Genomic DNA, 14,774 nt, shown 5'->3' with positions numbered 1-14,774 from the left:
CAATGTTTTTATAGGAAATTTAGGTACGCGTATGTGCTACCTCCAAGACAATCGTGGTAAAACTGATTCGTGTATTTCAAGGTAGAGATGTTTTGTTGTTGTCTTTGTTTGTGCTGAGGAGCGTTCGTTCCCATCATGGTGCAAGAAAGAAGGTGATACAATAATACCAACTGATTTCTTCATTTGCTGTCAAAACATATTTTTAATCAAAAATAAATAAATATTTCGCTTCAATAAAGAATATCTGTGTACAACATCTTTATTTAAGCTTCGCGAAGAATATTTTACAATTTTCTTCTTCTTTCGGGGATATTTCGCGCAAAAAATTTTGACAGCAAATGCAGAGTAAGGCCTGAATTCGTTTTTTTGGATCACCTTATTAAATTCGCCTTGGTTCCAATCAAATATATTCATAGTTATGATCTAAAAAATCGTTGAATCTATTTTAGACATCCATTAGCTTCTAAATACTCGGTACATAAAATGAAATACTTTTTGTAATTGATTTCTTAGATACATGCACATTTTTTCCATTTATTCAAAATGTACAAATTTATGAATGTATAGCCATAAACATCTATATTTCGTTGTTTGCATTTTTAATCTAAATACATCTTGTAGGTATGTGCAGCAATCGACCTAACTCCAGAAATTCATTAAATAGCAGACTATCAAGTTCGCACAACTCCTTGAGTGTTTCATCAGCTAATAAGCCGGATGATTCAATATTTATAACACAAGCAATGTCACACGACGCTTTGCTTACAAGGGAAATATCGGACTTCTACAACGTTCCGATCGATTCCGATATATATGCTTTACCAGTGGATATGATTAAATCGGAAAAAGAAAGATCTCAAAATCTTCATAGACACAGTATCCATACGACTGGGGATGCTAATGATGCAGAATGCAAGGATACCGCCATATCCAATAGTTGTAGTAAGCATGTCTTCATGAAATGCCATCATCAACCAAAATCAAACCGCAAACATAAAAATAAACGCAAAAAACGTTCTACATCAAACTGTCCAGAAAATGGTGAAAACAGTGATCGAGCTCCGAGTCATATTTCCACTAGCACATCTTCGAGGTACAATTCTACTTTCGTATCTACTTCTAGTATACACGATGATGGTAGTGTTATTAATGCAGAGCCGTTGCACATGTCTCTGGAAGAAGTGAAACAGTTCTACCATACGCTCTATTCGGAAACCAAAGATAACAAGTCTGACAGCGCAGTAGCTTGCGGGGGACCTCAGCCACATTCAAAAGTAGATTTTTTAAATTCCACAACCAAAGTTTCCAACGACGCTGCTTGGAGTGGGTCTCGTGGCAGCAACCTACTTTTAACTCAAAATCGTGTTGAAAAATCCCATGGTCCAAACGCTAAAAACAGTGTCATAACACAAAAAAATGTCTTATCTGATTCCGAGACCCACACAAATAACAATAATAACATGATTGCAATCAATAACCAAAATAACCAGAAACAGAATGTTTCTCACCAATCCACCATAACCACATCCACAGAAAAGGAACACAATTCAGACACCACACAAACTATTCTTAAGCCTAATATAACTTCTACTGAAAAAAAATCTCAATTTACTATGAATTTGAAACAGCGTTTTTGTAGCATTTTCCGTTTTCGAAAAAGTAACAATAGACTTAGCAATAAAAGCGACGCCAATGAACATGACGATCACACAAGCAATGAAAAAGTTAATACATCGAAATCGAATGAAGACAAACGTAAGAAGTTTCAGTCGAGGGCCCTTCCGCCTTTACCTAAGAAAGGTAATGATTCCAAAAAATTTAAATATGTTGTCTACATATGTATGTATAATTATAATTATTTTTATATTCATTAGAGCCTGGAGAGGAAAGTAGTGACAAACATGAAGAAATTCCTTGTGGAAAAGAAGAAAAGAAATCGGAAGCTAGATCCTTTCATTTCACATCCAGTATTGAAAAAGTTAAAGATGTAAGTTAATAAACATATGTTAACATATCAAGTAGATCGTTAGATGTTTGCTAATTTATGTTAAGTAGAAGTCTTGTTTGCATGCGTTAAGTATATTAACATACATTTAGTACAAAATCTAACTCGACATTTACCATAATTTTCTTTTTTAACATTTGTAGTATGGTTGGTATTGGGGACCTTTATCAAGCGAAGCAGCTGAAAAGGTTTTATCGAATGAACCAGATGGAAGTTTTATTGTCCGTGATAGTTCCGATGACCATTATATTTTCTCCCTTAGTTTTAAACTAAACAACTGTGTTCGGCATGTACGCATAGAACAGGATCAAGGTATGCCGTTTCTTTAAATTATGTACTGCTATCAATTGAAATGAGCATTCATTTGTGTAATTTGCAGGAACATTTTCATTTGGATCATATGCGAAATTTAAATCACAAACAATTACAGAATTTATTGAGAAAGCTGTAGAGCATTCGAGGAGCGGCAGGTATGATTATATTCTTATGTAATGCGGTTTCTACAAGGTATGTTTTAGGCATAACTGCTGTCACTTTTTACAAATCTGAATTTTACACACATGGTGTGAACCATACACAAATTTTTATGCATCAAAGTATACATATGCATTTTTTACGAATAGAAGGCGGAGCTATATTCTCATCAGTAAAAAGGAAAACATCTGTTTCGTTTGTTTGAAATATAAGAAACGAATACAACAGAAAACGAATGAAAAAGTAAAATTTTGCTGTGCAGAAGGAATTACATATGGGCGAAAAAACAGTGACAATTGCTATGCATAACACGTATAAAACATACCGCGTAGAAGCCCCATAGGTTGTTTTCTTAATAATTAATTGATATGTATTATATTGCAGATATTTGTTCTTTTTACACCGAAGGCCCGAACATGGACCCATGCGAGTGCAGTTGACAAATCCAGTATCAAGATTTAAACACGTTCAAAGTTTGCAGCATATGTGCAGGTATTATCATATCGTTGTATTCAGCATATAAACATGCTATTACTTATTTACACGCAATTTATTTTCATTTTCAGCCCAATCATGAATATCAACTCCCCGTCAGTTGTTTCACTTTCTCCTTTAAGTTGTAACGGCAGAAAGACAAAACTCACGGGGAGTTTACATTCATGTCGGGCTGTTTGTAATGGATTCGTAATTTATAATAGCTGTGTCTGGTTACCCTAAAATTTGTAACAATTTGTACCAATTGTTGCTGGAAGTCGTCTGTTAACACAAAAAACCAGCAAAAGAGAGCGATTCGAGAGAGACATTTTGACAGTTCTTTCACTGAGAGCTTGCAAATTCTTGCTGGACAAATTTCTTCTAGCAAGCACTTGCAAGCTCTTCTTCTTCCTGAAAACAATCAATCAGCCGTTTTTAGTTTTTTGTTGATTTATGTTTGTGAACATTAAAAACAATTTTATTGTGGAAATAACATAGTCTAATTGTATTGTTTTATGGAGAACAAATTTCTAAAGTGGAAAAATACTTTTTTGTTTCATTTTCTTTTTTATTTTTAATAAAATACAACGTGTTTGCTTCCTTTGTTGGCCGGCAAATTTTTCTGTTTTGGCAAGTCAGCTGATTGCTTGCTGGTTTTTGCTGGGAAGGTGTCTGTTTACTTTTTACAATTTTCTAGCAAAAGAGATTAAAAACCCCTTACTCTCTGAGAAAGTTCTTGCTGGACAATTCTTGCTGGGAAAGTAACCTGACAGACTTAATATATATATATATAACTTTTCGAAAATCCGCAAATGATTTCGCGTCTATCCCCATCTTCTTCGATAGTAATGAAATAATACCTTAAATTGTTTTATAATTATTTAGTGACGATGAAAACTTTGGAAAAACTTAGAATTACCTCATCTCCGACTTTTTATTTTTACAGTTAAGAAAAATGGATTTGTGATAGTGATCTTCATGTATATTATAGTCCGTCAATTATGACTTTGTAATAAAACCGATAATTAGTCTAAAGTAGAATCTATTTGCAAATTTTACGCTCCTTCATATTATAACCTTGGCTTTGATCACACTTGTTACTGTGCACCTTTGCAGTTCATGTAGTCCTTTCCAAACTTACATATGTATGTACATGTAAGTACGTCCATTAGGGCGACCCCTTAGATTTTTCCATTTGATGCAAAAACCTTACATATGAAATTTTATGGCGATCGTGCCAACCGAGTGATATTTGTTTCCATAGTAGTTTGTATGGGACCAAGGTGTATTTTCACGAAAATTCTCTAAAGGCCGCAATTATGTTCCAATCGATTAAAAAACTGTACCAGGTAGTTGTTGTGGCTAAACAACGAATCCTACAAACATTTGTGAAAATCGGATGCGATTTTGATATAGCTGCAATATACATACGAGTACATACAGTGTTGTGCAAGCTGATTTACTTCAAACTGATTTAAATAACCTTTTTCAATGGTGTAAAATTAATTTTATGGATTTTAATTTGAATAAATGTAAACATATTGTTTTTCCACATCATCTTCTTTGATAAGGCAATTCAATATTAATAATTTTGTTTTATCATCTGTAGAATCATTTGTTGATCTTGGCCTTTGGATGGATCCAAAATTAAACTTTAATAATCATGTAATTTCTATGGTAAATAAAGCTTATGGAGTCTTAGGATTTATAAAAGAGTTTTCTGATCCATATATAACAAAGCAATTTTCCACATCCCTTGTTAGACCTATATTAGAATGTGGTTCTGTCGTATGGGATCCGCAATATGCAATCTATTCCGATAAGATCGAATCAGTGCAAAAGCAATTTCTACTTTTTGCATTGAGGGGTTTACATTGGAGTAGTAATTTGGAATTGCCTTCATACTCTAGCAGGCTAAAGTTAATTCGATTGCCTACATTATAATGTAGACGTATTATGTTGAGTACTATGTTTGTTTTAAAAGTATTGAATGGTAGTGTGCCGTCTGATTTCTTAATATCGTCTATTAGAATAAATGTTCCTTTTAGATGTAGAAGATATTATCAATTCTTATATATAGATTTTCACCGAACCAATTATTTGATGGGTGAACCACTTAGCAAAATGTGTACTGATTTTAATTTCATGTACTATAATGTGGACTTCTACATGAGTTTGGAAGATATAAAATCTACTATAATTTTATCTTTAAATAACTAGTACTTTGTATGGTTTAATATATATCTGGCTGATGAAGTAGATTCTGTAGCTGGTTTTCGAATTTCCTTCGTATACGCCACCATGATGCTGATCATGTGTGAGGCGTGGGAACGTTCGAAAAAAAAATAATCTTTTAGCCCTTGTGGCAATCCATTAATTATAATATTTGGTCTGTTTAAGCGCCTCCGTAATACATTATTTTGTCTCCATACTATCCAATTTGCTCTGTAGATCATTAACAGTCGAGGAAATTTGTTTACATGACTCCACATCACCCTCTAACTCACGAACATTTTTGTCGATATCATCAACTTTTCCTTGGCATGATCTTAGATCATCTTTCACGTTACGCAGAGCATCAACCCAGTAAAATGTACAAGTGATTTGTACATTACATTAACACAGATTATGAAATTCCTTCATTAAATTCAATCGCAACCGAGTTTGTTTCGCCCGCTCTCCATTTAATCCGAGCTCAAATGTTTTTGCTTCATCTGCTAAAGGGGTTATTGTATTGTCTTCCCATCACCAGTTGAGATTTCGACAAGTACTCCAACAGCACTTCATTAGGAAATTTTCTTCTCGTGAGTTACCGTAAAAATTTTCCCAACTTTTGGTTGTATTTTTATATTTTATATAAAAACTAGCTGACCCGGTTCCACGTTGCTGGCTTGTCGTTTTGGATTTCCGTGTAAGCTTAGAAATCTATTTACAATTTATCTATCTAATATTGATTCCTATAGATTTTCGAACCGACTTGACGATAAATCGATGTTTTAGTATAACCCTCATGGAATGCTATCTCCAGATGTAAAGTAGAAAATTAATTTAATTTTATCCTTCACCATAAGATGAAGGGTATAAATAACTTTATAATTCTATTTGTAACACATCGGAATATTCTTCGGATAACCTATAAAGTATATATTCGTCATCAATATAAAATATGTCGATATAACGATGTCCATCTATCTGTTGAAATAAAGATAGAGCTTTTCAATTAGGTACATAAGTTTCGATTTATTATTCGTAGTGTTTATGTGGGAAACGCTGCAGTGGCATCTCTGTAGCGTAGACTGAACATACCCCACATAAACGTTGTTCCTCATTTTCTTATTTCTCTGCAATTCTGGCTTAAATATTATGTGCAGCTGATGGGTTGGCTCTTGATTATGGCTTTATTATTTCCTTGTTACTCCATTTGACTGGATCCTGTTTATTAATAAGTTTATGCTTGTATTCATTTAAATTTCTTTTTAAATTTAAAATTTCCATTTATTATTCATTTTGGATTTCAATTTGTGAATAATTGTAATTTATTATTTGAATTATTCTAGTTGGGGCAAGGTCCCAAGGGGGGAGTATGTTTATGTGGGAAACGCTGCAGTGGCATCACTGTTGCGTAGACTGAACATACCCCACATATGCGTTGTTCCTCATTTCCACCTTTTCTTATTCTCTTTCTCGTTATTCTAGTGCAATGGTGTGCACGGCCATCCACTGGTGGTTTCTGTAAAATACACTTAATTTAATTAATTCAACAACACTTGGGCGTTTAAGTATTTTTTGTAATAATTCGTTAATAATTCATTTGTAGCAAGATTTCAGGTAACATTAGTTCTTAAAAATTTCTAAATATGTAATGAAACAACAAAAAAAATTAAATATTAATTCTCCCTTAAATTTTCTCTTTTCCTATTTTGCTCACCATTGTTCTAGTGCTATTACCCCCCATACAATTGCTATCGCAAACGATCCGTTTTCGAATGTTTTTCGATAGTTTTGCGGATATTTTGTTCGAAAACGACACTCGAGAACGAAATAAAAACGATTCATTCGTCGCTCAGTTTGTGGCAGGAAAACCTTCGAATTCGAATGTCGTTAATAATATTATTAGCGAATGAAAGATGATAGTTTTTACGATAGTGCCGAAAAAGCATTTTTGGCGGAGTTTCGATTTTATGACATGTTTAACTTCATCTAACGTCTCCTTATTTTTCTGTTATGTACCTTTTCTTCTTTGTAATGTTTGCGATTCAATGCGTGTAACGGTTTATAAACATTGTTGTCTTGTATTTGTAACCAAGCTATATGTTGTGTTTATCATCACTTCTTGTTAATATTATAAGTAGCATTTATATCGAAAATATTTGAAAAAAGCAAATAGGAATTTTTCACGAACTACATAAAATTATTTTTTAAAACGTAAAAAAATTCCGAAGTAAAAAATGTTTCTCGAAACAATTTTTCTTGTGAAGAAAAAACATTCGCAAAATGATATCGTTTTTAAACTTTTGACGAACAAAAGAACAACGTGCTTGTGTACACCCGAAAAACATTTGCCAATCCTTCGACAGTGATATCGTTTTCGAAAGTTGTGCCGGACATTCTAATAATATCCGCACTTGGTATGGGGGTACAATAACATTGTAGAAATATCATAACAGAGAGAAAGAGCAATAAGCAAATAGACACTTGCTCTTGCAAATATTGAACTCGTTAAAGAAAGAGCCTGTTGTGAAATCGAAGTGACGTAGATTACATTACTCTAAGGAAGAGTTAACATTAAGTCAACATAAAGTAAAACTAGAATTCATATGAAATAAATTGTTGAAAATTGCTCGACGGGCAAGGTTATTTATTTGGAAATAAATAATGACCCATGTGATGGAAAACGATTCGACTCGTTTTGCCATAAATCGAAATCGTATATCTCCAATTTTGGTGAATATTTTAATGAAATTGAAAATGGATTTTAAAAATATTATTCAAATAAGGGGCGTTTGCGAAGCAAAACTATATATATACAGTGTTGGTCACACAATTAGCACACCCCACTACCAAAATTTATTTTGCCTAAAAAGATCTTCAAAAGTAGTTGTATTTAATAAAGTATTTGTACTTATATATTCTCAGTAGTATGCTTAAAGAATACAACGCAATACAGAAACTTAAACATTACTGTCAATTTGAATAACCTCCAAAAATGTAAAAAATGTCCTTAATTCACTGGACACGTAATTAGCACACCTTAAAAGAATCACTAATATTGTGAATAGTTTCAATATTTTCGTCCATATTCAGTTTTAAATTCCTTTCGTTTGGGAATAAGTTCCAGTCTGCTAGTTATACTCTCCACCAGTCTCCGAAATTTCAGTGTCAGAAGGGAATTATATGGGGTGGACCTTGGGTCCCAAGGACTGATGCAAATTTCAGTTTTTTAGTGTTTTTTATCGATTTTTTCACATGTCAACAAATTCATTGAGGCAAGTAGTTCATAGAAACATCAAATAAAACATCATATTCTTGTTCATCTTTTTAAATTTGCGAATAGTGGGATGTACCCACCAGCAGTGTGCATCTGTAAAGTTCGTTTGACACAAAAATTTTCATTAAAAAACTGTAATATGATGCTTTGAACTATTGATTTTATAAATACTTATACATCTGGACTGAATTTTACCGATATGTCGTGATGTATGCCACGATAAACCTATGTTCATCTCTATGGGACCTACGCAATTTCAATAATTTTCTAAACATAAGGCAAATGGGAGATAGTCTAGTGAGACCGCAAGATAATAAGTTTCCCGGAGCTTAAAACAATTAAATTTAAAATCAATAATCCAGAAAACATTTATCTTGAATAGTATATGCCTAGTTTCATGGATTCTGACCAATTTCAGCAAACCTCAAAATCCTTTATTGTTAGAAAGGGGTTATACCTTTAAACATACTCATGTGCTACGTGCTCACCTAGTGCTTTGTTGACAGTTTTGTAGTGGTAGGTCTTTGGTGTTATTCAGACGTGCAATTTTGAATAACAAATGGTGTTATAAGTTGATCCTTCTTTACATAAGGGTGCATTTTATTGATCTTCTTTCTATAAACCCCTTCCAAATCGAAAATTTCCTTGAATGAATCATCGACCTTAAACACTTTTTGAAAAGTTTTTGCACTTTATATTTAAATTTCGGTAATCGGTTAACAATTTCAATAATTTCAGATCCAATTGTACATTTGTTTTTAAAGTTTTGGCGACTTTCTGGCGTTTAAGTGTACAATACGAAAAATGGCCCGCTATTGGGATATATTTTGAGATTCCGGGGTGATAAATTATTTTTTCTGTCAAAAAATGATATGTTCAATACGTCTTGAATATGAATTAACTTCAATATAAATTAATTTTTGTATATTAATTTAATTAAATTAAAAAATCTTAGGGTGTGCTAATTATATGTCCCCGCGATAATTTGGGCGTCTTCACAAAACTTTTATTTTCAAAAAAACCACTGGTAATACTATTCATTTATATCATTAAATCTGTTAAATACATTATAGAAAAGGATTTTGTTTACAAAAATATTTCAATTTGCCCTATCAAAACTCTTAGATGACTGAAATAATTTTGCCCCAAAGGGGTGTGCTAATTTTGTGACCAACACTGTATATATATATCATCAATGGCACTCCGATTATATACCATTTCGATTCTGCAAATCGAGTCGATTCGGTTTTCATCACATACCCGAATATTTGTTTTGAATAAATCTGATGTGGTTGCCGTGTACAATTACTCCTGGCCCGGAGTGCAAGTGACGTCTCTGATTAACTGGAATTCCACTGGTTGTTTGCCCATTGGGACAGTTCATAGTCTTGTTCGATTCGGGAAATTTAATGTCTTTGTTGCTGCCTCACGGGTAAAAATTGTTGTTGCCCTATTGCCTTGAGGAGAAGCTGTTCGTTTGTCCCCAACCAGAGACTGGAAGTTTCAATTGCTCAGCATCGGGAAATTACAGCTGGCAAAACAAGTTGGCCAGGGATTGTAAATCCGTGGTGGTCAACTTTGGAATGTTTGGTATCAACATTTTGATATAGCCCCCATAGAACTGACCGCCCGATTTTCGGTATTTTCAAGGTTTTAGCCACATTATCCTACCGAAATGTCAATAATTAAAAAAAAAAAAAAAAAAAAAAAACAAAAATATAAAACATTTCTGCAGAGAATTATCGGCGTAGGTCCACGTTCTAATACAGCTACCATAGCACGGTACCTTCCGAGTTTCGTTTGTAGTCTCATTATCCCACCGAAATGGCTACAATCAGGGTTTAAAAGACAGCATCTAAAAACATTAGCATTAGCTGTACACTTCAACTGCCACACAATATTGACACACACGGCTAAATAAGCATTCGAACGCATATTTATTTTTGTACATTTTTGCTTATTTCGTTTTTTACGCCTAATCTTTTTTTCGTTAGGCATAATCGACAACCACGCTACATATTTTGCAGTCGGCTGACCATTTGTCGCAGCGAATTAGCAGCTGAGGGTGGTTTTGTGATTGGAGTTGCCAACGCAGTAATAAAAAAGGTGTCATTTAATGTCAAAATGCCTCCATCATATGGTAGAACATAAAGAATACTAATTATTATTGTTTAAAAATAAAAAAATATACATTGAACGGCTTCACCAAAAATTCACATGTCCTTTGAACGAAAAATTGGAATTAATTATATCGTGATTTTTAATGCATTACACTGGTAACCCTGATCTCAAAAACAATTGTTTGCTGAAAACCTGACTAAGCCGTTGATACTTTGTTGCTTATTCTCTTTTCTAATATGTGTTGATCATGTGTGCTGCAATATATGAGTATGCGTGTCTAGAGATGGACAGTGGGTAAATACCCAATGGGTAAATACCCGGTAAATTGGGTAAATACCCATTTGTGGGTATTTATTTGGGTATTTACTATATTGAATCGCTAATACAATATCTTAGACCCTATTTCTGGGTTTAGGCTATGAAATCGATTCAAAATGGATAGTTTTACAATACTTTAAACAAGTGGGTAAATACTTGGGTAAAAACTCATTAACTGCCGAACCACTTGACGTAGGCTGACAAAATTTGGCTCAAATCTTACTTATGTCAAGAGAATATCTAGCATTGAAAATGGGGTCTCTGGGTCCATGTTTTGATATAGCCCCCATATAACCGTACCTCCCGATTTAAGGTATTTTTTGCCTATTTGCCCATTGTACAATCATAGTGGCTGAAATTTGGCATAGTGAGTTCTCAATATGTAGAAAATACCCTTGCAAAAACTTGTCAACATAGGTCCACGTTTTCTAATAGCCCTTATATAAGGGTACCCCGATTTCGAGTATTTACCCAAATTTTGTGTAAAAACTCTTTAACTGCCGAACCACTTGACGTAGGCTGACAAAACTTGGCATAAATCTTTCTTATGTCAAAAGAACTTCTGGTACTGAACATGGGGTCTCTGGGTCGATGTTTTGATATAGCCCCCATATAGCCGTACCTCCCGATTTAAGGTATTTTCCATCTATTAGCCATATTTTACAACCAAATTGGCTGTAATTTGGCACAGTGAGTCCTCAAGGGGCTACAAGAAAACGTGGACCTATATTGACAAATTTTTGCAAGGATATTTTCTACACATTGAGAACTCACTGTGCCAAGCTACAGCCAATATTATTGTAAAATGTGGCTAGTAGATGAAAAATACCTTAAATCGGGAGGTACGGCTATATGGGGGGCTATATTAAAACATGGACCTAGAGACCCCATTTTCAATACTAGATATTTTCTTGATATAAATTTCGTCATCCTACGTCAAGTGGTTCGGTAGTTAAAGAGTTTTTACCCAAAATTTGGGTAAATACTCGAAATCGGGGTACCCTTATATGGGGGCTATTAGAAAACGTGGACCTATATTGACAAATTTTTGCAAGGATATTTTCTACTCCTTGAGGACTCACTGTGCCAAATTACAGCCAATTTGGTTGTAAAATGTGGATAATAGATGAAAAATACCTTAAATCGGGAGATACGGCTATATGGGGGCTGTATCAAAACATGGACCCAGAGACTCCATGTTCAGTACCAGAAGTTCTGTTGACATAAGAAAGATGTAATCCAAATTTTGTCAGCCTACGTCAAGTGGTTCGGTAGTTAATGAGTTTTTACCCAACACTTGGGTAAATACTCGGGTATTTACCCAAGTATTTACCCACTAGTTTAAAGTAGTGTAAAACTATCCATTTTGAAACGAATTTACAACCTACAACCTATGCGACAATATCAAATAGCATCAGTATCGCTAGCAATATTTTTGTGAAATTTGTTGCTACATGTTGCCGTTGTTCATTGTTGCTAAACATATTTCGAAGAAATTTTAGCAGGCAAAGCTGCAAATATTCGGTGCTTTTGCTAATATGGCGTTAGCATTTTAAACCCTGGCTACAATATAGTCTTTAGTCTTCATTGTGGGTATAAAACAATATTTGGTAGAAGTTTTTATGTAGCCTCCATCGATTTTCGGTAATTTCAAGGTTTTAGCGGCATTATTCAACAGAAATGGCTATATTTATGCCTTGTTCAGACTGGTGGTAATTCGCTCTTTATTCGTTGTTCGACCCCAAATTACGATATAATTACTTCATTTCCCATACAAAATTTTGAGAACGAACAACGATTTGTGTACATTGTTCAATTTAAATTAGTCTCCGAACGACGATAAAATATGTCCCATCTCTTACAAATGAGAGCATTTATCGAAATAAATTATGACAGGAAAAATATAAAATTTAAAATTTATTTAAAACCCAAACATTTTTAGAAAAACTGCAAAACATGAATGAAAAGTAAACGGTTTAACGACTAGTATACATTGAGAACATAGCACATTTTCTCGTTTCTTTTATTGCAGTTGCATTTCGGGTCCATCGTTTCAAATTCAAATTGAGAAACAAAAATCAAATGCCTGCCAGAAAGTCTGTATACCAAAAAGTTATTTTGGCAGTTCTCTCTCGTTAATTTTGAAAATACAAAAATTAAAAATTGTGCTGAAAACACAAAAATTGTGAGAAAAATAGCAAAGATGAATAAAAATAATATAATTAAACATTAATTAGATATCTGAAAGAAGGACAAATAGTTTTTCAGTTCATATCAATTAATTTTACTCCTCTATTGGACGAAACTTTACTTAAAATCAGTAAATAAACAGTATGAAAATATGAATCATGTTGCTATGAATTGTGTACCATGTCGTATGAACGGGTTAATTCGTATACATAATTACGAGAGCGAACAAACTGATTTAAATGCTGGTATGAACATGGCATTAATCTCCCTTGGAGGTATCAAATATTTTAGCAGAGAATTGTCGATACCTACCAATTTTTTTTGGGGATTTTGAATGTTTTAGCCACATTATTCAACCGAAATGGTTGAAACCTGATTTCAATATAATTTGTGGTGGTGGGTATAAAAGTTCGGGTCGGTCTAAATTAACTTGTTGTTAACAAAGTGTTGTTTCATTGAACACGTTACTATTTTACACTCCTAAATCAGTGATTCATAAAAAACATCAGGGATTTATAAAAAAAACTACTTCAAACTGCTAGTTGGATTTATCAAGACTTTGTTGTATTAAAAAACGTGGTCTTGATCGAGTTATTCCAAGCACTGGCGTGTTTGCTGCCCCACTTACTAAATTTGTAAATCTAATCAGTAAGATTTCTTAAAACCCTTTGTGGGTGAGGTCCCCATTTCGGTATTTTCCCACCTTATAAACCTACACACAAAGTTTCATCAACTTCGGTTCAGCCGATTCGGAAGTTCAATTTAGAACATCATGTCAGTCCTAAAAACTTTATATACATTTAGATGGTTTACAGATACACCGCATTGTTGGCCCGTCGTTTTAGTGACCAATGCACATTTTTTAGACGTTGTAGTTATTCAACCATTTTTGAAAAGAAGTCGGTTGAGAAATTAGTGCAAATTTGGAAAAATAATCTTTTAGCCCTTGTGGCAATCCATTAATTATAATATTTGGTCTGTTTAAGCGCCTCCGTAATACATTATTTTGTCTCCATACTATCCAATTTGCTCTGTAGATCATTAACAGTCGATGAAATTTGTTTACATGACTCCACATCACCCTCTAACTCACGAACATTTTTGTCGATATCATCAACTTTTCCTTGGCATGATCTTAGATCATCTTTCACGTTACGCAGAGCATCAACCCAGTAAAATGTACAAGTGATTTGTACATTACATTAACACAGATTATGAAATTCCTTCATTAAATTCAATCGCAACCGAGTTTGTTTCGCCCGCTCTCCATTTAATCCGAGCTCAAATGTTTTTGCTTCATCTGCTAAAGGGGTTATTGTATTGTCTTCCCATCACCAGTTGAGATTTCGACAAGTACTCCAACAGCACTTCATTAGGAAATTTTCTTCTCGTGAGTTACCGTAAAAATTTTCCCAACTTTTGGTTGTATTTTTATATTTTATATAAAAACTAGCTGACCCGGTTCCACGTTGCTGGCTTGTCGTTTTGGATTTCCGTGTAAGCTTAGAAATCTATTTACAATTTATCTATCTAATATTGATTCCTATAGATTTTCGAACCGACTTGACGATAAATCGATGTTTTAGTATAACCCTCATGGAATGCTATCTCCAGATGTAAAGTAGAAAATTAATTTAATTTTATCCTTCACCATAAGATGAAGGGTATAAATAACTTTATAATTCTATTTGTAACACATCGGAA

The 14,774-nt window shown here is 33.7% G+C and overlaps 1 protein-coding gene across 8 annotated transcripts in view; it reads left to right on the top strand.

Annotated features, from left to right (window-relative positions):
• The window catches only part of Socs16D (Suppressor of Cytokine Signaling at 16D), a 174,632-nt gene that overhangs the window by 64,346 nt on the left and 95,512 nt on the right, over positions 1-14,774 (top strand). For all 8 annotated transcript variants that reach the window (XR_012411933.1, XR_012411934.1, XM_073979020.1 and 5 more), the window contains exons 4-8: positions 622-1,800; positions 1,875-1,987; positions 2,149-2,317; positions 2,385-2,475; positions 2,864-2,971. Coding sequence is in view for 6 of the 8 variants with exons in the window: in XM_073979020.1 (XP_073835121.1) it covers positions 622-1,800; positions 1,875-1,987; positions 2,149-2,317; positions 2,385-2,475; positions 2,864-2,971 (1,660 nt within the window). In the remaining 2 variants the exon portion in view is untranslated. The remainder of the gene's footprint in view (positions 1-621; positions 1,801-1,874; positions 1,988-2,148; positions 2,318-2,384; positions 2,476-2,863; positions 2,972-14,774) is intronic.

This window comes from Musca autumnalis, unplaced genomic scaffold, assembly GCF_047663935.1.
Source record: "Musca autumnalis isolate F117 unplaced genomic scaffold, ASM4766393v1 scaffold_3, whole genome shotgun sequence".
Taxonomy (NCBI): Eukaryota; Metazoa; Arthropoda; class Insecta; order Diptera; family Muscidae; genus Musca; species Musca autumnalis.
This window is presented reverse-complemented; position numbering and strand designations above follow the sequence as displayed.